Source organism: Dendrobates tinctorius, unplaced genomic scaffold (genome assembly GCF_039654945.1).
Source record: "Dendrobates tinctorius isolate UK_male_01 unplaced genomic scaffold, ASM3965494v1 ptg000007l, whole genome shotgun sequence".
Classification (NCBI taxonomy): domain Eukaryota; kingdom Metazoa; phylum Chordata; class Amphibia; order Anura; family Dendrobatidae; genus Dendrobates; species Dendrobates tinctorius.
In genome coordinates, this window is record NW_027361675.1 from 40,128,180 (window position 1) to 40,152,181 (window position 24,002).

The following is a 24,002-nucleotide window of genomic DNA, read 5'->3' on the forward strand; positions in this document are numbered from 1 at the left end:
TATATATTTGAGAAAAATGTAAAAAAATTAACAATTTTCAAAATTCCAATGATTATCCATTTAAAGCAGAGGTCTCAAACACGCGGCCCCTGAGGCAGTCATCTGCGGCCCGCGGTGCACGACAGGTCTCACCTGCTGAGGCAGATAGAAGGGGAAGGCTCGCATTCAGGAGCGTGCGATACTGCTCTGTGTGCACAGGAACTCTGATGAGGTCACAGAAGGGGGAGGAGCCAGGGAACACATGATCAGGGGCCTCAGTGTATGCAGGACACTGCTGTCTGTGTTGGTTGTCATGGTGCTGGATGCGGGTAAGTTTCTGTGCGGGGTCAGGAAGGGTTTACAAGGTGCGCGGAGCCGAGCCGTGCGCGCCCAAGGTGCGGTGAGCCGAGCCGTGCGCGCCCAAGGTGCGGTGAGCCGAGCCGTGCGCGCCCAAGGTGCGCGGAGCCGAGCCGTGCGCGCCCAAGGTGCGCGGAGCCGAGCCGTGCGCGCCCAAGGTGCGCGGAGCCGAGCCGTGCGCGCCCAAGGTGCGCGGAGCCGAGCCGTGCGCGCCCAAGGTGCGCGGAGCCGAGCCGTGCGCGCCCAAGGTGCGCGGAGCCGAGCCGTGCGCGCCCAAGGTGCGCGGAGCCGAGCCGTGCGCGCCCAAGGTGCGCGGAGCCGAGCCGTGCGCGCCCAAGGTGCGCGGAGCCGAGCCGTGCGCGCCCAAGGTGCGCGGAGCCGAGCCGTGCGCGCCCAAGGTGCGCGGAGCCGAGCCGTGCGCGCCCAAGGTGCGCGGAGCCGAGCGTACGAGGACCGAGGTGTAGGAAGCGGAGCCGTGTGTGTACGAGGTGTACGGAGCGGAGCTGCGAGTGTACGGAGTGGAGATATGCGTGTATTTTGGCATGGGGGGGGCCCATTTGAAAGTTTGCACCAGGGCCTGTAACTTTGTGTACGCCACTGCTCACGCTAGAAGAGAGGAGAAATGAGCCGCTCCTGTTATGAATGGGTCACCGAAGAAAAAACCTAAAACAAGCTAAGCCCCAGAAAAACCAGAGGGGTTGGTAACTATGCAGATTGCAGATCCCTGATCCTAACCACACAACTAGCAGCAACCGTGGAGCGTACCTACGATGAACCTAGACACCTCGTCACGGCCGGAGGACTAAATAAGCCTAAAGCAAGAAAAGGGGAAAACTAACTGCCCCAGAGCAGACCCCAAAGGAACAGACAGCCCCCACACATGTATTGACGGTGAAACAAGATGAAAACACAAACACAAGCAGGAAAATAGGCTGAGCAAACGATGGGGCCCAAACTAACTAGAAAGGAGAGGAAAGGAAAGACTGTCTGCAATCTGCCCAAAACCCTACAAAATAATGTCCAACACTTCTGATAACAAAATTAACCCTGAAGTCACTAGACTTCTCCCACTATATCAGCACTCTGAAATATTCTGAGACAGAGCAAAAAGAGGCCAATCTAATAAGGGACAAAAAGCAAATTGGCAAATACAGATAAATAAGAGTGGAAATTCAGCACAGCCCCAGCCGGGGCTGGTTGACCACACAAAAAACTGAATAGAACAACAAAATCAAGTGTGAACATTAACAGAGAAACTTAGCTTGAGCTGACTGGAACAGAGCTGAGAACCAAGACCTGACAAGCAGAAGGAATCAACAGCACCAGAGTAGGGCGTCGGCTGTCTTAAATCCAATCTGAGATTCCTGAGGTCCAATCGTCATCCTCATTATCAGGTGGCATATCTCTACTGATTAAATCAGCCTCACTACCTCCTGTTACCACCAGAGGGAGCCTGGAAGGAGAACTCACAACTGGTAGACCAGAAAATGAACTCACAACACGCTCCGTAGTGGCTGTGGCCCTGAGTGATGACATCACGCCAGCGCGAAGAGAGCGGAGGAGTGACTTCCCCCTCCCCCCATTGCTGAATTTTGCAGGTGACTGATTGTGGCTGTGTGTACAGCGAGATGATAGCATCGTCTCACATGCAGAGCCGACACTATCATCCGCTGAGGTAAGCTGTACATCGCAGCTGACAACCTATTTGAACGGCCACGATCGGTATTAGCACCGATCGCGGCCGTTTAACCCCTTAGATACCGCTATAAATTGTGACTGTATTAAGTTTGAAAGGAATGCGGCCCGCCAGCTTAAATTTTTTTCTATATGTGCGGCCCATTTACTCTGCCGAGTTTGAGACCCCTTCTTTAAAGGGAATCTGTCACCCCATTTTTGGCCTATAAGATGCGGCCACCGCCATCAGGGACTTATCTACAGCATTCTGTAATGCTGTAGATAAGCCCCCGATGTAACCGGAAAGATAAGAAAAACGAGTTAGATTATACTCAACCGGGGATCCGGTCCGATGGGTGTCACGGTCCTGTCTGGCGCCTCCCATCTTCTAGAGATGACGTCCTCCTTATTTCTGCCGCGGCTCCTGTGCAGGCGAACTTTCTCTGCCCTATTGAGGGCAGAGTAAAGTACTACAGTGCGCGGGCACCGGACCTCTCTGACCTTTCCCGGCGCCTGCAGTACTTTACTCTGCCCTCAACAGGGCAGAGAAAGTACACCTGCGCAGGAGCCGCGGCAGAAGTAAGAAGGAGGACATCATCTCTAGAAGATGGGAGGCACCGGACCGGACATGACACCCAACACCAAAGGAACGCGCCCCCGGTGAGTATAATCTAACTTATTTTTCTTCTCTTTTAGGTTACATCGGGGGCTTAACTATAGCATTACAGAATGCTGTAGTTAAGCCCCTGATGGCAGTGGCCGCAGCTCATAGGCTGAAAATGGGGTGACAGATTCCCTTTAACAGAGACAGTCATACCACAGAAAACCATTAATAAATGACATTCCCCCTTGTGCCTGCTTTACATCAGCACTATTTGTAAATTGTTCTTTTATTTTGTTAGCATATTCGGAGGTTTAAAAATGTAGCAGTAATTTTTCATTTTTTCAAGGAAATGTACAAAATTTATTTTTTTAGGGACCTATCCATGATTGAAGTGCCTTTGGGGGTCCCATATATTGGGAAACCCCCAAAAGTGATAGCATTTTACAAACAGCACCCCCTGACATTGAAAACTGCAGTCAGGTAGTTCATTAACCCTTCAGTTGATTTTCAGGAATTAATGCAAAGTGGCATGACAAATGAAAATGTATATTTTTAAATGCCGCTAATTTCTGAACAGGTTACAACAACTGTCTAACTCTAAGGCCGCTATTTGATTGTGAATTGCCATGGCAAACATCAGGATCACACAATCATGATCAGAGGGCACCAATGGGGATAAAGAGAAAGCCCCCACAATCTATCATTTATATGATGTAGTCACTATTGACAGCAGCATCTAAGGGGATAAGCAGATATGGATGGTGACAACACTGATCATGGCTGATGCAGCAAGTTGTCAGCTGCAGGATTGTCACCTGTATTGGGAGGCTATTCTCTTATATCGCAGGTCAGTAAAAAGACGTATTGGCTGTCATTAAAGGTTAAAGAATTACATTTTTCCCACCTACCTGTGAGGTTGGTCCAGCACTTTGACCCCCTGGATTTCCGTATGCAGTATAGCTGCAAGATAAAAAAAAATAAAAAAAAAAAAAAAATATATATATATATATATATTTTTTTTTATATATATATATATATATATATATATATATATATATATATATATATATATATATATATATATATATATATATATATACACACATACACACACATATATACACATATATACACACAGTGCCGGCAAAAAAAAATCTTTACACTTGCGCAGCAAAAATAAACTTTACATATAAAATACACATCATAATTTCACTTTTTAAAAGTGTACACAATGGGGGAGATAATAAAAAACTGTCTAATATTAAAGCTGGCCTTGTTGCAAATATCATCCAATCAACGCTCAGTTTTCACTTCTCTGGTAAAGCAAAAGCTGTACTCTGGTTGTTAATGTGCAGCTCAGCCAGTTTTGCTATTAGGCAGTCTTTTATTATCTCTCAGTTTTTTATTATCTCCCACAATGGGTCGAAAGAAGCTTAAAATGGAAGAGAAATCCCATGCCTTGGCTCTGCTCGAGAAGGGGGATTCGGTGATTGCTGTAGCTAGAGATCTGGGAGTGTCAAGAGAAGCAATTTATCAACTGAAGCGGTCGGCGGCATCATTGCCTCCTGGGATGGTACCGCAGAGGAAGTCAGGCTCTGGTGCACCTAAGAAGACTTTACCAAGGACTGATAAGCTTCTGAAGCGTGAAGTGATGTCACATCCTTCTATAACTGCTGTTGAACTAAAAAACAAGTACCCTATGCTCCTCCAGAACATCGTAACAAGGACAATTCGTCACTGCCTGCAGAAGGACCTGGGTCTACCAAGTTGCCGTGCTGCAAAGAAGCCCCTGCTCACAGCAGCAATGAAGAAAAGGCTTGCCTTTTGTAAGAAATATCAAGATTGGACATCTGAAGAGTGGAAGAAAGTGATGTTTAGTGATGAGAGCACTTTCAGGCTGGTCAGGGGAGGCTCAAAGGTTGTGCGTCGTCCGAGTACCGTGTCACGGTATGACCCAAAATATACAGTTAAGACTGTTAAACACCCTGACAGTGTGATGGTGTGGGGTGCATTCAGTGGAAGCATGGGCAGGGCAGGTTTGTACTTCCTTCCCAAGAATGTAACTATGAAAGCAAGCAATTATATTACTGTTTTGGAAGAACACATGCTTACTTTTTGGGTCATACATCAGTGTGATTACTTTATGCATGATGGAGCCCCTATCCACAAAGCCAAGGCCATGAGAAAGTTTCTCAGTGACCATAACATTAACATTTTAGAGTGGCCAGGTAATTCTCCTGACCTTAACCCCATAGAAAATGCCTGGAATTTAATGAAAAACAAGGTTCAAGAGACACGACCCAGCAACATCAACAATCTAAAGGAGGTGCTGATGACACTGTGGGTAAACATGGTCTCCACATACTTAGCCAGCCTTGCTGAATCCATGCCTAAACGACTGCAGATGGTGATAAAATGTAAGGGTGACATGACAAAATACTAATTGCAATAAAATATCCACAATAAAATACTTGAATCCACTTGAATATTAAAATTTTGTGGTTTCATCGAACTTGTAAAGATTTTTTTTGCCGGGTATGTATGTATGTATGTATGTATGTATGTATGTATGTATGTATATATATCTCATTAATACAAAAAAAATAAATATATACTCCATGTAGATGTTGTACTTGGTGGACTTTGAACCCATTTTAAATCATATATATTTATTTTTATATCTATATAAGGAGTGTGTATGTTTTCCCAGTGTTTGTATGGGCTTCCTCTGGGTACTGTAGTTTCCCATCTCACTCCAGAGACATTCTAATAGTAAATCTAGATTGTGAGCCGAAATGGGGACAGTGATGTTATCTTAAGTACTGTTGGGCTATACAAGCAAATAAAATAAATAAATTGAGTAAAAGGGATGGGTGTTTCAGCTGATGCCGGAAGAGTATTTGTTCCACACTGTGGTAGGATGTAATAGCTTTATTACATTCCAAATTCATAGTAAACCCTTTTTCAAAAATAAACTACATACCATATACACTCACTGGCCACTTTATTAGGTACACCTGTCCAACTGTGTGTTAAGACTTAATTTCTAATCAGCCAATCACATGGCGGCAACTCAGTGCATTTAGGCATGTAGACATGGTCAAGACAATCTCCTGCAGTTCAAACCGAGCATCAGTATGGGGAAGAAAGGTGATTTGAGTGCCTTTGAACGTGGCATGATTGTTGGTGCCAGAAGGGCTGGTCTGAGTATTTCAGAAACTGCTGATCTACTGGGATTTTCACGCACAACCATCTCTAGGGTTTACAGAGAATGGTCCAAAAAAGAAAAAAAATCCAGTGAGCGGCAGTTCTGTGGCCGGAAATGCCATGTTGATGCCAGAGGTCAGAGGAGAATGGGCAGACTGGTTCGAGCTGATAGAAAGGCAACAGTGACTCAAATTGCCACCCGTTACAACCAAGGTAGGCAGAAGAGCATCTCTGAACGCACAGTGCGTCGAACTTTGAGGCAGATGGGCTACAGCAGCAGAAGACCACACTGGGTACCACTCCTCTCAGCTAAGAACAGGAAACTGAGGCTACAATTTGCACAAGCTCATCGAAATTGGACAGTAGAAGATTGGAAAAACGTTGCCTGGTCTGATGAGTCTCGATTTCTGCTGCGACATTCGGATGGTAGGGTCAGAATTTGGCGTAAACAACATGAAAGCATGGATCCATCCTGCCTTGTATCAACGGTTCAGGCTGGTGGTGGTGGTGTCATGGTGTGGGGAATTTTTTCTGGGCACTCTTTGGGCCCCTTGGTACCAATTGAGCATCGTTGCAACGCCACAGCCTACCTGAGTATTGTTGCTGACCATGTCCATCCCTTTATGACCACAATGTACCCAACATCTGATGGCTACTTTCAGCAGGATAATGCGCCATGTCATAAAGCTCGAATCATCTCAGATTGGTTTCTTGAACATGACAATGAGTTTACTGTACTCAAATGGCCTCCTCAGTCACCAGATCTCAATCCAATAGAGCATCTTTGGGATGTGGTGGAACGGGAGATTCGCATCAGGGATGTGCAGCCGACAAATCTGCGCCAACTGTGTGATGCCATCATGTCAATATGGTCCAAAATCTCTGAGGAATGCTTGCAGCACCTTGTTGAATCTCTGCCACGAAGAATTGAGGCAGTTCTGAAGGCAAAAGGGGGTCCAACCCCTTACTAGCATGGTGTACCTAATAAAGTGGCCAGTGAGTGTATACTCGAGTATAAGCAGAGTTTTTCAGCACTTTTTGTGCTGAAAATGCCACCCTCTGCTAAGGCTGGTTTCACATTTGCATTTGGAGGCACAGCGGACGCTCGCCGTGAAGCTCCGTCCCCTGCCGCGCCTCCTCCTGTCAGCTCCACCTATGGGCGCATGCCGCTGCGTACTTTATGTTTAGCATTGGGTATGCAGGCCGTGCGCAGGTATGCTTTTGCCGCCGCATGCGTCCTTTTGACGGTGCGGCGACCTGCGCCAAACACAACGTGTTGCATTTTGGTGCGATCGCCGCACCGTCAAAAGGACGCATGCGGCGGCAAAAGCATACCTGCGCTCGGCCTGCGCACCCAATGCTAAAGCTAGGGTACGCAGGCCGCATGCAGCGGCATGCGACCATAGGCGGCGCTGATCAGAGGAGGCGTGGCAGGGGGTGGAGCTTCACACCAAGCGTCCGCTGCGCCTCCACATGCAAATGTGAAACCAGCCTTATACTTGAATGAGGTGTCCAGAAGATGTAGGGGGAGCGGCAGCAGTGGAGCTGCGAATCACAGGAAGTAGGAGCCGGGCTGCTACGGCTAATTCCTGTGCCTGCTGCTAAAGAGAAATATTCACTGCACTGGCAACGAATATTCATTTCTCTGCACGCAGAGTGTCAGCCGCAGTAGTCAGCTCCTGAAGTTGCCGGGCGGTAACGTGTGCCGCTACTTAAGTGAAATGAATATTCAAGTCTCTTCGCTCCCTTGGGCATGCAAAAAGGTGAATATTCATTTCTCTTAAGTAGCGGCTGACACTGTGCGCGGTACTTAATACTCGCTGCCCTCCACACACAATAGTTCCAGTGAGTATTCTGGCAGATGTGCTCTGCTTGTGAGCAGCCCATGACGTCCCTGCCATGCGCTGCTTACAAGCATAAAGCATCTACTGGCACCGGAACAAGACGCTGTGAGGAAGCAAGTATAATGGTTTATTTGCTTTATGTTTTTTTCACGGGGCCCAAGCATACACGGATAGGGATGGAGCCCACGCATACACGGATAGGGATAGGGCCATACATACAATAGTGCCTCACCCTGTGTGTGTTTCCCTTTTTTTTTTTTTTTATTTTGAGTAGAATAAATGTCATACATATGAGTGGTAGGTACAGTACCAGTGCTCACTCTGCAATGTACCCTGTCCTGCGTATGGACACGGCAGCACGTACTTATCCTGGTAAATTATGCCCTTTTATTTGTTTGCAACATTATACCTATGTGCATTTAGCACTACGGTGCTTGTGAATATTGCACACCAGCACTTTCTTTCCACTGCAGCACTTTCCATTTTTTATATACTTCCCTGTGTTTTGATCATTGCACTGCAGCACTTTCATTATTGTTGTGAACTTCAACAGCCATTTTTAAGTGCTCCATATATGATTGCACTTTTTATAATTTTATTACAATATATTACTTATTTTTTACACCCTTACACCATTTTAGCAAGTTGCACATTTTGGGTGGATTGATATATTGCACTACAGAACTTTATAGTATGTCTCTTTGATATTAATTTTGAATTGTGGTGATATTCTTGTAATTTTATTATAGTTTATATTGATGCACTACTAATTATGCAGTAAAATTCTGGTTTCACATTAATATAAAAAAAATTTTGGGGTGTTTATTATCTACTAATTTTAGTGCAATTTATGCTATGCTATCAACTATTTAAAATTTCTTTGGGCTATATACTTGGATATGTAAATTTAATTGAATTGATATAATATTTTTTATTACGTGCTCCGATTTATTCTGCTATTTTAAACATAATACATATACAAAAAAATGTTTTATTTAATTACTAATATATTTCTATACTACTTTTATATTGTCTTCAATGCACAATTTTTTTCTAGGATCTTATTTGAAATAGTGCTTGACCAAAATTTTATATACAATTTGTTCTATATCTGATACCTGTCCGGCTTCTGACAACAGCAGAAACTGGCAAAAATTCCAGTCCTAGAAATTTAACGTCAATGACAATTGCAGCATTCAAAAGGTTTGCCGAAGGAAAGGGATTCTGGTCATCCTATAAGCGCTTCCTCATGGCGGCTTAATTGTTAAGTGCTGCAAAACATGTTGGAGAAAAATAAATTATTCAATGGAATGCTATGCCATGACAGGGGGTCTAAAAGAGGGATTTTTGGTTCTTACCATAAAATCTCTTTCTTGGAGCCTTCATTGGGGGACACAGATTGCCATGGGTGTATGCTGCTGTTGCTAGGAGGCTAACACTATGCAAAATAAGAAAACTTAGCTCCTCCCCGGCAGTATACACCCACTGACAGGCACCAAGTATCTCAGTTGGTGAAAAAAAGCAGGAGGGGCAACAACACTTAAATATGTACCAACCCAACAAGGGGCTCGTAGGCCCAACACGTTACCATTTAAACAGGGAGGGAGCTGTGTCCCCCAATGAAGGCTCCAAGAAAGATTTTACGGCAAGAACCAAAAATCCCTCTTTCTTTATCGCTTCATTGGGGGACACAGATTACCATGGGACATCCCAAAGCAGTCCCCAACGGTGGAAAAAGCACTTAGGGAACGAGAAGGAAGTACTTAGATCGGTCGGTGTGCCACCGCCGCCTGCAGAACCTTCCTACCCAAGCATGCATCAGACGAGGCCTGGGTATGAACCTTGTAAAACCTCGCAAAAGTGTGCAAGGACGACCAGGTCGCGGCCTTGCAGAGTTGCAAAGCCGAAGCCTGGTGTCGGACAGCCCAAGAAGCCCCTACAGCTCGGGTGGAGTGGGCCCTCACTCCCGGAGGGGGCCGTTTTTCTTGAACGCGGTAAGCTTCCAGTATAGTAGAACGAATCCAGCGAGCAATTGTGGATTTGGATGCCGGGAGCCCTTTCTGGCGACCTTCAGAAATGATAGGCAGGGAATCGGATTGACGAAAGGAAGCGGTCCTGGCAAGATAGACGTGCAAGGCTCTCACTACATCCAACTTGTGAAGCGACTTTGGCGAAGGGCAAAAGGAAGGAAGGACGATGTCCTCATTAATGTGGAAAGATGCCACTTTGGGAAGGAAGGAGGGAACGGGCCTGAGAACGGTCTTATCCTGATGGAGGATTAGGTTCGGGGAACCACAGGATAAAGCCGCCAGCTCAGAAACTCTCCTAATGGATATAATGGCAATCAGAAAAGTTACCTTCCATGAGAGAAGGGAAAGAGGAATGTCCCGAATAGGCGCACTTTGGAGAGCGCCGAGAACGAGATTAAGATCCCAAGGATCTATTGGAGAATGATGAGGAGGGGCCACGTGGGCGACTCCCTGGAGAAAGGTCTTAACTTGGAAAAGAATCGACAGAGCCGAGACCTGGCCTTTGAGAGTACTGAGGGACAGGCCCACGTCTAGGCCGGATTGGAGGAAACCAAGAATGGACAGAATGGAGAACGACAATGGAAAAACATTGTTGTCGCACCAACGGAAAAAAGCCTTCCAGTACCTATGGTAAATGCAGGAGGCGGCTGGTTTTCTAGCTCTGATCATGGTCTGAATGACCTGGTTGGAAAAACCCGATTCTCTCAGAAACGCAGCCTCAACAGCCATGCCGTTAAACCGAGACTGAGAATTCTGGTGGTAAAGGGGGCCTTGAGAGAGAAGATCTGGATGGTCTGGAAGCCTCCAGGGAGTGTCCGCGAGCATGTTCACGAGCTCCGCATACCAAGGTCGTCTTGGCCAGTCTGGAGCAACCAGAATTACTGGGATGCCTTCTGACTATCTTCTTGATCACCCTTGGGATCAAGGCAAGGGGAGGAAATAGATAAGTGAGTTGGAACTGGGACCACGGGATTACCAGGGCATCGCAACCGATGGCCAGAGGGTCCCTTGACCTGGCTACGAAGCGAGGAACTTTGTGGTTCATCCAGGAAGCCAAGAGGTCGACGTCCTGGGTGCCCTAACGCTGTCGATCGTGGGCTGTAGAGACCATTCGCCTGACGCTAGGCCCTGGCGACTTAGGAAGTCGGATGCCCAATTTTCCACCCATGGAATGTGAACGGCAGGAGATAGCCGGAACGTAACGCTCTGCCCAACGCAGAATCTTCGCTACTTCTGCCATTACTCGTCTGCTGCGAGTGCCGCCCTGGTGGTTTATGTACGCCACGGCTGTGGCGTTGTCTGATTGAATGTGGACTGGTTTGCCTACGAGGAGAGACTGCCAGCTTAGGAGAGCAAGGAAGAGCGCTCTGATTTCCAGAAGGTTGATGGGGAGAAGCATCTCCTGGGCGTTCCAGCGCCCTTGGGCAGTTTTCCGATGGAAAACCGCTCCCCACCCTAGAAGACTGGCATTGGTGGTGATGACTTGCCACTGAAGAGGGAGAAAGGACCTTCCTTGACGGACTGAGGAAGGTATTGTCGACCAAGTTAGAGATTGCCTTACCCTGAGAGGCAGGGATATGGGACGGTCCAGAGAAGCAGAGGTCTTGTCCCAGGTTGACAAGGAGGGACAGCTGGAGGGGACGAGTGTGAAATTGTGCGAAAGGCACTGCTTCCATTGAAGCCATCTTTTCCCCAGGACCCTCATGCAGGACCGAAGGGGAATTGGCCCTGTCCGTTTTAGGGCTCGGATTCCCTTGCAAAGAGCTGAAAATTTGTCTTTCGGAAGGAACACTCGGGCTAGGTTCGTGTCGAATTCCATGGCCTGGAATGTCAGACGCTGAGTCGGGAGCAGGGTGGACCTCTCTCTGTTGATTATCCAGCCGAGGCGGGAGAGAGTATCCAGTGTTATCTGTAGACTTTGAAGACAGTCCTGGCGGGACGAGCCCTTGATCAACAGATCGTCCAGATAAGGGATAATGAGGATCCCCCTGGAGCGAAGTATGGCCATGACTGCTGCCATGACTTTCGGGAAGACACGGGGAGCCGAGGCTAGGCCGAAGGGAAGGGCCGTGAATTGATAGTGATCTTCCTGAATCGCAAAACGAAGAAATCTCTGATGTCGCAAACTAACAGGTATGTGAAGATAAGCATCCCGTATGTCCACAGAGCAGAGGTACTCTCCGGGTTCCATCGAGGCGATCACTGAGTGCAGGGACTCCATCTTGAAGTGGAGGATCCGCACGTGGCGATTGAGCAATTTGAGATTCAAGATTGGGCGAAGGGAGCCGTCTTTTTTCGGGACTACGAAGAGATTCGAGTAAAACCCTGAAAAACGTTCATTTGGAGGAACGGGAAGAAATACTCCGGCGGATAGGAGGGAGGAGACGGCCTGAAGGAACCCTGGGGTCTGGGACGGATGTCTTGGTGGTCGAGACAGGAAGAAACGTCTCTTTGGGGGTGGGGGGGGGGGGACGAAAATTCGATTTTGTAACTGGAAATGATGATTTCCCTGACCTATGCGTCGTCGACAACCGACAGCCACGCTTCCCTGAAAGATGAAAGTCTGCCTCCCACCCTGGAAGAGCTTCCAGGTGGGGATGGCCCGTCACTTGGAGGAAAATCTACCGGAGCCTGATGACCTGGTGGGTCGGCCTCGTGAACTCCAGCGTGGTGCGGGTTTATACGATGGTTTCCTCCGCTCCCCGGAGGTAGAGGGCCGGTCTTGTTGGGATGAACCTTCCGGGGAAGAGAAGGGGCGAAAGGACCTAAACGGCCGAGAAGGTTTTCTGTTGAAAAACAGTCTAGGCCGAGACTGGGGAAGGGAAGTACTTTTACCCCCAGTGGCATCAGAAATTATCTGGTCCAGCTTGGCGCCAAAGAGCCTAGAACCGTGAAATGCCAGGTTGGTGAGTGACTTTTTTGAAGTGGTGTCCGCACTCCATGCCTTCAACCAAAGGATACGGCGTATGGCTACTATGTTGCTGTTAGCTCTTGCTGTGCACCCAGCCGCATCCAGGGAGGCGGCCAGGAGGTATTTACCCGCATGATTAATTTGGTCTGCTAAATCCGCTAGCTCGTCCTGAGGAGCTGACGCTAAGATGCCCTTCCGAAGAATTTTTGCCCAAGCTGAAATGACTTTCGCCACACAGGTGGAGGCGAAAATAGGACAGAGGCGCCATATGCCTCAAAAATTGATTTAGACAGCGATTCTGTCTGTTGGATCTTTAAGTGATGCCCCGTCCGGAAGGGATAGAACCGTCTTAGAGGCAAGACTGGAAACTGGCGGATCCACTTCGGAGCTTTGGTCCATTTAGCAAGAAGGTCCGCATTAAAGGGATATAGCACGTCTAAGTACCTGCGGCCTGAGAATCGCTTCTCAAGGTGTTGCCAGTGTTTGGTTAATGTCGCTTCGAACTCTTTGTGATTAGGAAAGGTTTGGGAGGGAGGTCTCGCTCGTTTAAAGGGGACAGAGCATTCCTGTAGGGGTGTCTTGTCCTCTTATCTTGAGCGTTTGGAAAACAGCCGATATGAGACTATCTACCATGTCCTGTGTTTTGGACATGTCTGCTTCTGAGTCAGACTCTGATTGGGAATCTTCATTTGACTCAAGGTCGTCTGCTGAGGAAGGAGAGGAGGAAAGCAGTCTGGGAGAAGTGGAGGGTCCTTGCGAGTCGGAAGAGGAGCCAGAGAGCCCGCTTCCTAGAACTCCTCCCCGGTCTGTCCCCCTGGAGGTCGCGGTCAGGTGCAGACAACTCACCGTGAGAGGTGTTCGGAGCACAGCTGGCTGAAGATAGCTGCGGTAGTCGTTCTAAGACCTGGACCAGGGACTGGGACACCTTAGTCAGGTCAGAGACTGACTGCGACATTGCAACAGCCCACTCTGGGGAGGGGGGGGTGCTCTCACTCCGGGATTCGGTGTGCTCCTGTGGGGCAGACATAGTGGAAGGACTGCAGGACGGGCAGAAAGGGGACGACTGACCTGATGCCCACTTCCTTTTACAGCGCGCGCAGGAGTAGTGAGTAGCGATGGGTCTAGAGTAGGGAGCCCTTGCAGGGTTGGGCATATGTGTAGTCTGCGGCAGTATAGCAGAGTGTATCTGCCGAGAGTACTGCAGGAAAGAGGTACTGCCGAGGAGGGCTAAATTGATCGCCAGGCAGATGCGCAGTATACCATGACCCTTATGCGCTGCAGACCGCAAAAAAAGCTGTGTCCCCCGCGCCAGATCCAAGACAGGATGAACGCTCAAAGAACCAAAGGACCCTAGTGGGGGGCGGAGCTTAGCAGACGTGCCGCTGATTGGTTAAAGACTGCGGGGGGCACGGTTAAGGGGCATACTGCGAGGCTGTGAAACTGAAAGAAGCCCAGTGTATACTGCCGGGGAGGAGCTAAGTTTTCTTATTTTGCATAGTGTCAGCCTCCTAGCAGCAGCAGCATACACCCATGGTAATCTATGTCCCCCAATGAAGCGATAAAGAAAATCAGTTTTGCATTGCCTGGCTTTTGAAGAACATTTGTTTTCCTGTACGCTGGTTACAGAATGAGTTGAGAATCCACCTTTGAGCTCGTTCTGAAAATGAGTTTTTAACGGTCTTCTGATCGCCTCAGCTGAATGAGAACCACATGAAGTTCAGTAGATCAGAGAGCCCAAACACACAGGCTCTCCATTCATGTGTTGTGACTGACACACCCATGACACTTTCAGCAGCTGCGCATATAAACTGATCAGCCGGCAATCCATGTATCCAGGTTCCCTCTGCAGCTTATTCGCTAAGGGCTATGGCTTGCTGCATAAGCAGGGACCCAATCAAATTCGCTCATCTCTAAGGGGTGGTTCACATTGCATTAGGGGCCATGCATTGAGAACATCCGTTACATATCGGCACCAACGCTATGTAACGGGTGCGTTAACACACATTGGCCGCAATTATAGTAACGCATCCTAATGCATGCCGATATCGGCATGAGTTAGCGATGATGTGTTACTTTATGACGCACCCTCAAACATGGTCTGCAGCTCTTTTGGGTGCGTCGGGTCTGGCGCACAGCAAATGGACGCGCTCGCTGTACATAGACCTGTATGGCTAACGCACGGTAGCGAAATGCTACCATGCGTTAACGCATACCGTTAAGAGTTAGGGCACAAAAGATGTAAAAAAAAAAAAAATGACATCAGCGTTAACGCATCCATTTAACGGATCAGTTAAACGGATGCCCCTAACGCAATGTGAACCTAGCCTAATATAAATCACTGATCCCTGAAAGCCTGGATTCTGCAATGGTCCATCCGTAGTTTTCAGCATGTCAGTTTAGATATGCGGAAATAGTGGATAGAGATTCATTGGAAATCTTCATTTGACCATCAAATCTAAATTTTCAATATCCATGGTTTATTTTCTGCAGCATGTAAATTCTTTGTGCGGATTCCGCAACGTTTTTACACCTAGTCCATTATAGGAATCCGCAGGTGTAAAAACGCAGGCAAAATCCGCACTAAATACGTAGGAAATCCACACGTAAAATGCAGGCATTTTGACCTGCGGATTCTGCCCGGAAAAATCTGTACACACCCTTTTATGATTCTAAGGCCAGGTTCACATAGCGTTAACACAGCCTGTTCAACATATAGCGTTGACGGGCTACGTTAACACTATAGCATAACGCGATATGCATTATGCTATACTGCTAGCGCTGAGGATTCATCAGAGCTGGCGGTGGCTAGCGCTGATGAATCAGCGCTAGCGGTACCGGAGCCTCAGACGCTGCAGCCCGCGTCTGAGGCTCCGTCAGTGCTTGACGGCACATCGCGAACGCGTGCCACTTTATGGCATACGTCGCGATCCGCCACATAATGGGGCTGAATAGCAGCGTTAACAGACTACGTTACACCGCATTATACCGCGGTGTAACAGTCTGTCAATGCAGTGTGACCCCGGCCTAAACATTTCAAAGGCGGACACCCTTCTCCCGAATAAACACTCCTATATGATAAAATGGGAAACCTTCCTGAGAAGGGAACTTTCACCCTGGTATTAGCAAACCATCTGGAATAAGGTGGCTAAAACTTCCATATGCACTCTGTATAAGGGGAATCAATACAAAATCTTCATGTTCTGGTATCATACTCTTGGACTCCTAAAAAATTCAATCTTAAGATACCAGATATCTGCTGGCGCTGTGGTTACCCAAATGGGTCCCAGATACACATCTTTTGGACTTACTCAATGATTGCAAAGTTCTGGGATTCAATTAAATCTCTGTTACAAAAAAGTACTATTTGCAGAAATCCCGTTAGACCCATTAATTTACCTACTGAACATTTCCCCAAGGGAATGGTCAAGAACTCTAAGCTTCTACTGCACATGCATTGGAAACAGTGGTCTACCCTCCTATCAGGAACTGAGTTTCTGATATTAAGCGAGTCGAACACATGGCGGCTATATTGAATATCAAGGTAGACCTTTTCGACCCTATTTGGGTCCTCTGGTACTACTTATGGACACAACATAATAGTTAAGACCTTCACCCCCCTTTCCTTCATTCCATTGTTGTGTAAGGCTATGTGCACACACTGCGGATTCACCTGCGGGTTTTTCCGTGCGGAACCGCAGGTAAAGTGACCTGTGGTTTTCCTGTGGTTTGGCCTGCGGTTTTCCCCTGCGGTTCCACACCTCTACTATGTTAAAGGTGTGAAACCGCAGCGGAATCCGCAGAAACAATTGACATGCTGCGATTTATAAACCGCAGCAAAACCACGCGGAAAACACCGCAGCGTGAGCAGAGCGGTTTTTACAATCCATAGGGTAACATGGTACTGTACCATGTCTGCGGAACTGCTGCAGTTCCGCAGGGCCAAAAACGCTGCGGAACGGCAGGAGAAACTGCAGCGTGTGCACATAGCCTAAAAGTCTTTAGTCATCACTCTGTTGCAAAGTTTTGCAAAGTATGTCTTTGATGCCTGTGTGGGAGGGTGGATAGGACCTCCATAATGTAACTACATAATACTGTATTTTGCAAGGTGGCTTCTCAAATCCTTCTGGATTAAAAATGTGCTAGGCTGGGGTCACACTGCGTTTAGGCAGTCCATTTAATGGACTGCATTACACCACGGTATAACGCGGTATAACGCAGTCCATTAACGCTGCCATAGACCCCCATTGTGTGGCGCATCGCTTATGCCGTAAAGTGGCACGCGTTCGCGATGTGCCGTCAAACCCTGACGAGCCTCGGACACAGGCTGCAGTGTCTGGGGCTCCGTCACTGCTAGCGCTGACGACTCATCAGCGCTAGCGGTATAGCATAACGCATATCGCGTTATGCTATAGCGTTAACGCAGCCCGTCAACGCTATGTGTTGAACGGGATGTGTTAACGCTATGTGAACCTAGCCTTATAACTGCTTATGCATGCATTAATACATAGAATCATAGAATCGTAGAGTTGGAAGGGACCTCCTGGGCCATCTGGTCCAACCCCCTGCTCAAAGCAGGATTCGCTAAATCATCCCAGTCAGATGTCTGTCCAGCCTCTGTTTGAAGACTTCCATTGAAGGAGAACTCACCACTTCTCGTGGCAGCCTGTTCCACTCATTGATCACTCTGTCAAAAAGTTTTTTCTAATATCTAATCTGTGTCTCCTCCCATTCAGTTTCATTCCATTGCTTCTAGTCTTTCCTTGTGCAAATGAGAATAAAGTTGATCCTTCTACAATGTGACAGCCCTTTAGATATTTGTAGACAGCTATTAAGTCTCCTCTCAGTCTTCTCTTTTGCAAACTAAACATTCCCAAATCCTGCAACATTTCCTCATAAGACAGGGTTTGCAGACCGGTCACCATTCTGGTCGCTCTTTTCTGAACTTGCTCCAGTTTGTTGATGTCTTTTTTAAAATGTGGTGCCCAAAACTGGACACAATATTCCAGATGAGGTCTGACCAAAGAGGAGTAGAGCGAAATAATGACTTCACGTGATCTAGACTGTATGCTTCTGTTAATACATCCTAGAATTGCATTTGCCTTTTTTGCTGCTGCATCACACTGTTGACTCATATTCAGTCTGTGATCTATTAGTATACCCAAGTCTTTTTCACATGTGCTGTCACTTAGCCCTATTCCTCCCATTCTATATCTGCTTTTTTCATTTTTATTGCCCAGATGTAGTACTTTGCATTTCTCCCTGTTAAAAACCATTTTGTTAGTTGCTGCCCACTTCTCCAGTTTATTTAAATCTTTTTGAATCCTCTCTCTCTCTTCTCTAGTATTAGCTATCCCTCCTAGCTTTGTCTCATCAGCAAATTTAATCAGTTTACCCTCAATTCCTTCATCTAAATCGTTGATAAAGATGTTGAACAATACAGGGCCCAGGACAGAGCCCTGTGGTACCCCACTTGAGACATTCTTCCAACTGGATGTGCAGCCATTTACGACCACTCTTTGGGTCCGATCACTAAGCCAGTTATGAATCCACCTAACAGTTGCCTTGTCCATTCCATTCCATTTTTTCAATAAGGATTGTATGAGAGACTTTGTCAAATGCTTTGCTGAAGTCAAGATATACTATATCTACAGCATTCCCTTGATCCACCCAATCAGTGATACCATCATAGAAGGAAATTAAGTTAGTCTGACATGACTTATTAGTTACAAACCCATGCTGACTCTGTTTAATCACTTCATTCTTATCCATTGACATTGACATGTATTGACATACATGTTGTTTAATAATTTGTTCAAAGATCTTTCCTGGTATAGAAGTCAGACTCACCGGCCTATAGTTGCCTGGGTCCACCTTCTTCCCCTTTTTGAAGATAGGAACAACATTTGCTCTTCTCCAGTCTTCTGGCACTTCTCCTGTTCTCCAAGAATTTTCAAAGATTATGGAGAGGGGTTCAAAAATTTCTTCTGCTATCTCCTTCAGTACTCTGGGGTGTAATTCATCTGGACCTGGAGACTTGAATTCATTTAGGTTAGCTAAGTGCTTCCTCACTATCTTTCTGTTTATAGATATCCTGGATTCTTCTATTCCCTTAATAGGACAGTGAATAACAGTTGATGCTACATTTCCTTTCTGAGAGAAAACAGATGCAAAATAGGAATTTAAAAGTTCAGCCTTCTCAACATCCTGTCTTACCATTTCATCATTTTCATCCTGTAAAAATCCTATAGCATCTTTGACTTTTCTTTTACTTTTGACATATCCCCAAAATCCTTTAATATTGCTTTTGACATCTCTTGCAAGCCTCAATTCATTTTCAGCTTTAGCTAATCTGATTTGTGCCCTGCAGGTTCTGCAGACAGCATTATATTCTTCTTTAGATATGCCTCCCTCTTTCCATTTTATAAACATTTTTTTCTTCCTTTTTAGCATGTGCTTAAGTTCTGTGTTCATCCATCCTGGTTTCCTTAAATGCTTCCTATTCTTCCCTCTTTTCGGAATTGTTAACAACTGTGCTTTGAGAATTTCATTTTTCAAGATTTCCCATCCTTCCTGGACATTTTTGTCTTTAAGGATATCCAGCCATTGGATCCCTCCAATTCTCTTTCTGAATCCCTTAAAATCTGCCTTTCTGAAATCTAACCTTAACGTCTGAGTCTTCACAGGTCTTCCTCCTCTAGTTATCCAAAATTCTAAAATAGCATGGTCGCTACCTCCTAGGGTCCCAGCCACTTTTATCTCCTCAACCATTTCCTCCCTGTTTATAAGGATTAGATCCAAGGTAGCAGTTCCCCTTGTTTTCTCCCTTACCTTTTGGAAGATAAAGTTGTCAGCAAGAGAGGATAAGAATTTCCTTGACCTGTTAGTTTTGCCTGAGAGATTCCCAACAAATGTCTGGATAGTTGAAATCTCCCATGACAACTATGTCATATTTTTGGGAGAACTTGGCCATTTGATGCATAAAGAGTTCATCCATATCTTCAACTTGCACAGGCGGCCTGTAGTAAATGCCTACAATGGTGTCCTTTCCATTGTTCTGTCCTTGTATTCTTACCCAAACAGTTTCCACAGAACTCCCAGTCTCTGAAGCTTCAATCTCTGTGCAGATATACGCGTTTCTAACATACAATGCGACACCCCCTCCTCGTTTATCAAGTCTGTTTCTTGCAAATAAGTTGTATCCTTCTAGTCTTGTATTCCAATCATGTGTATTGTCCCACCAAGTTTCAGTGATTCCAATGACATCATATTTCTTTTCCTGTGTTAGTAGTTCCAATTCTCCTTGTTTGTTGCCCATGCTTTGTGCATTAGTATAGAAACATTTTAGTTTGTGATTGGTTTCTCTTTCTCCAATATTTTTATTAATTAGATTCTTTCGGCTTTGTTCTTCCTTTCCACTTCTAATAGAGTTCTCAATAGCATTTGTCAGGTGTATGGCTTTTTCTGGTCTTTTGCTTCCCTTCCCATGTTGTTCTAGTTTAAAGCTCTCCTTACAAATGTAGCAAGGCGACTTCCAAATACATGCTTTCCAGTCTTCGTAAGGTGCACCCCATCTCTAGCAAGTAGTCCATCGTATAAGTAGTTCACTCCGTGATCCAGAAATCCAAATCGTTGCTGACGGCACCATCGACGTAGCCAGTTGTTCACCTGCAGAATCTTATTCCACCTCCTTGTTCCATGGCCATCCACTGGGAGGATGGATGAGAAGACCACCTGCGCTCCCAGTTCTTTCACTTTCTTGCCTAAGTCTTCAAAGTCTCTGCAGATGGTTTCCATGTCGTTTCTTGCGGTGTCATTTGTCCCCACATGTAGTAGCAGGAATGGGTAGTCATCTGTAGGTCTGAAGAGTCCTGATATCCTGTCAGACACATCTTTAATTTTTGCACCTGGAAGACAGCACATTTCTCTTGAAGTTATATCCGGTCTGCAGATAGCGGCCTCTGTTCCTCTCAACAGGGAATCCCCCATGACCACCACTCTCCGTTTCTTCTTCACATTTTTCTTTCTCCATCCAGGAGGACTCTGATGGCGTACAAGGTTGCTGTTTGTTGGCAAAGTCTTATCCTGATGTATTTCTTCATCGTTTTCCTGCGTGAGAGCCTGGTACTGGTTTCTGAGCAGTATGGGTGCTGACTGCCTCCTGATCCTCCTGCTTCTCTGGGTCACATGTCTCCATTCCTCTGTTTCTTCAGGTGCACTTCGAATTTCTTCTCTTTCTGTAACATGAAGAGAATTCTGCTCTGTCCAAGAACTCTTCACCTTTCTTAATGATCTTCAACGTAGCTAACCTCTCTTCGAGATTTTGCAACTTTTCCTCCAACAGGGACACAAGCTTGCATTTGTGGCATGTGAAGTTTGGCTTTACCACTGGTAAATCTGTGAACATGTAGCAAGAAATGCAGCTCACCAAATGGCTCCTGGCCTCTTCCATCTTGAGATTTTTTAAAAACGATGAAAGATGAGCCAAAATTTGCGCGCCGATAGGCGCGCGGGTTTTCCGATTTCCTCTTTTCAGCTGCAACGGCCAAAACCCAGTGATCGTTGAGCTCGCGGAGACTCTTCACTTATCCCAGAAGGCACTGGGAATATGCAAATGATCTCCTCAAGACTCTTCCCCTGGTTTTACAATTACAATTTGTAACCCTAAATGATTGCTATGTTTTGTTGATTATTAACTTTTATTGAAGCATGTAGAGTTTAAAAAAATAAACTCCATTCTCAGAAACAAGGGAATTTTTAACCCCTTTACGACATTAGGCGTAATAGTACGCCAATGACTGACACCCTCCCCTTTGATGTGGGCTGAGCCCACATCTTTCCCGAGACATCAGCTGTTTTAAACAGCTGACATGTGCATCCAACAGCCGAAGGTGGAAGTGCGATCCTTCCATGGCTGTTAACTCGTTAAATGCCGCTGTCAAACTTCTGGCAAGCGCACCGGAAATCCCGCCCAGCGGTGACCCAGTCACGTGTTCACCGGTGGGCTGGCATGACAATCAGAGGTCTCCTGCAGACTTCTATGGTTGTCACTGCTGGATTGGTATGAGCGCTGCCCGGTGTTCAGCGCTCATAGCAAGGGAGTAATTCTGCTACATACAGGCGATCTGATCATTGCCTGTATGTAGCTGAGCCGATCGGACAAGTGCAGCTACTAGTTTCCCATGGAGACTGTTGAAGTATGCAAAAAGAAAAAAAAAACATAATACACTACTCAAAAAAATAAAGGGAACACTAAGGCCGGGGTCACACTGCGTTATAGGCAGTCCGTTGAGGGACTGCGTTACACCGCGGTATAACACGGTGTAACGCAGTCCGTTAATGCCGCCATTGAACCCCATTGTTGGTCGCATTGCGACGCATGCCGTAACGGCTGGGTTCACATCACGTTTTAGCAGCCCGTTCAACGCATAGCGTTGACGGGCTGCTAACGGTATAGCATAATGCGATCGCGTTATGCTATACCCGCTAGCGCAGATGAATCATCTGTGCTAGCACAGATGATTCATCTGCGCTAGCGGTGACGGAGCCTCAGACGCTGCAGGCCGCGTCCGAGGCTCCATCAGCAAATGACGGCACACGGCGAACGCGTGCCGCTTTATGGCATGCGTCGCGATGCGCCCGACAATGGGGCTCAATGGCGGCGTTAACGGACTGTGCTACACCGCGTTATACCGCGGTGTAACGCAGTCCGTCAACAGACTGCCTATAATGCAGTGTGACCCCGGCCAAAGAGGCACGCATTCGCGATGTGCCGTCAATCGCTGACGGAGCCTTCGGACGCGGCCTGCAGCGTCTGAGGCTCCGTCACCGCTAGCGCAGATGAACCATCTGTGCTAGCACAGATGATTCTCTGCGCTAGCGGGTATAGCATAAGGCGATCGCGTTATGCTATACCGTTAGCAGCCCGTCGACGCTATGCGTTGAACAGGCTGCTAAAACGTGATGTGAACCCAGCCTAAGATACCACATCGTAGATATTATTGAATGAAATATCGCAGCTGCAAATCTTTATTCATTACATAGTGGCATGCGTGGAGAACAAAAAAACAAACATGATCAATGTAAATCAAAATTAATATCCCATGGAGGTCTGGATTTGGAAGGATACTCAATCAGTGGAAAATCAAGTTACAGGCTGATCTAACTTCAGTGGAAATGCCTCAAGACAAGGAAATGATGCTCAGTAGTGTGTGTGGCCTCCATGTGCCTGTATGACCTCCCTACGACACCTGGGCATGCTCCTGATGAGTGGGCGGATGTTGTCATGAGGGATCTCCTCCCAGACCTGGACTAAAGCATCCGCCAACTCCTGGACAGTCTGTGGTGCAACGTGACGTTGGTGGATGGAGCGAGACATGATGTCCCAGATGTGTTCAATCGGATTTAGGTCTGGGGAACGGACGGGCGGGCCAGTCCATAGCTTCAATGCCTTCATCTTGCATGAACTGCTGACACGCCGGCCACATGAGGTCTGGCATTGTCCTGCATTAGAAGGAACCCAGGTCCAACCACATCAGCATATGGTCTCACAAGGGGTCTGAGGATCTCCTCTCGGTACCCAATGGCAGTCAGGCTTCCTCTGGCGAGCACATGGAGCGGCCCTCCAAAGAAATGCCACCCCACACCATTACTGACCCACTGCCAAACCAGTCATGCTGAAGGATGTTGCAGGCAGATCGCTCTCCATGGCATCTCCAGACTGTCACATGTGCTCAGTGTGAACCTGCTTTCATCTGTGAAGAGCACAGGGCGCCAGTGGCGAATTTGCCAATCCTGGTGTTCTGTGGCAAATGCCAAGCGTCCTGCACGTTGTTGGGCTGTGAGCACAACCCCCATCTGTTGACGTCGGGCACTCAGACCATCCTCATGGAGTCAGTATCTAACCGTTTGTGCAGACACATGCACATTTGTGGCCTGCTGGAGGTCATTTTGCAGGGCTCTGGCAGTGCTCCTCCTGTTCCCCCTTGCACAAAGGCTAAGGTAGCAGTCCTTCTGCTGGGCTGTTGCCTTCCTACAGCCCCCTCCACGTCTCCTGGTGTACTGGCCTGTCTCCTGGTAGCGCCTCCAGCCTCTGGACACTACGCTGACAGACACAGCAAACCTTCTTGCCACAGCTCGCATTTATGTGTCATCTGGGATGAGCTGCACTATCTGAGCCACTTGTGTGGGTTGTAGAGTCCGTCTCATGCTACCACGAGTGTGAAAGCACAACCAACATTCAAAAGTGACCAAAACATAAGCCAGAAAGCATTGGTACTGAAATGTGGTCTGTGGTCGCCACCTGCAGAACCACTCCTTTAATGAGGGTGTCTTGATAATTGCCAATAATTTCCATCTGTTGTCTATTCCATTTCACATACCCCATTTCTTAATACAGT

The 24,002-nt window shown here is 47.0% G+C and overlaps 1 protein-coding gene across 1 annotated transcript in view; it reads right to left on the minus strand.

Moving 5' to 3' along the window:
* Positions 1-24,002, minus strand: part of TAF15 (TATA-box binding protein associated factor 15) — a 94,374-nt gene that overhangs the window by 52,157 nt on the left and 18,215 nt on the right. Inside the window, exon 3 of the mRNA XM_073573787.1 lies at positions 3,523-3,574. Within this exon, the coding sequence (XP_073429888.1) occupies positions 3,523-3,574 (52 nt within the window). The remainder of the gene's footprint in view (positions 1-3,522; positions 3,575-24,002) is intronic.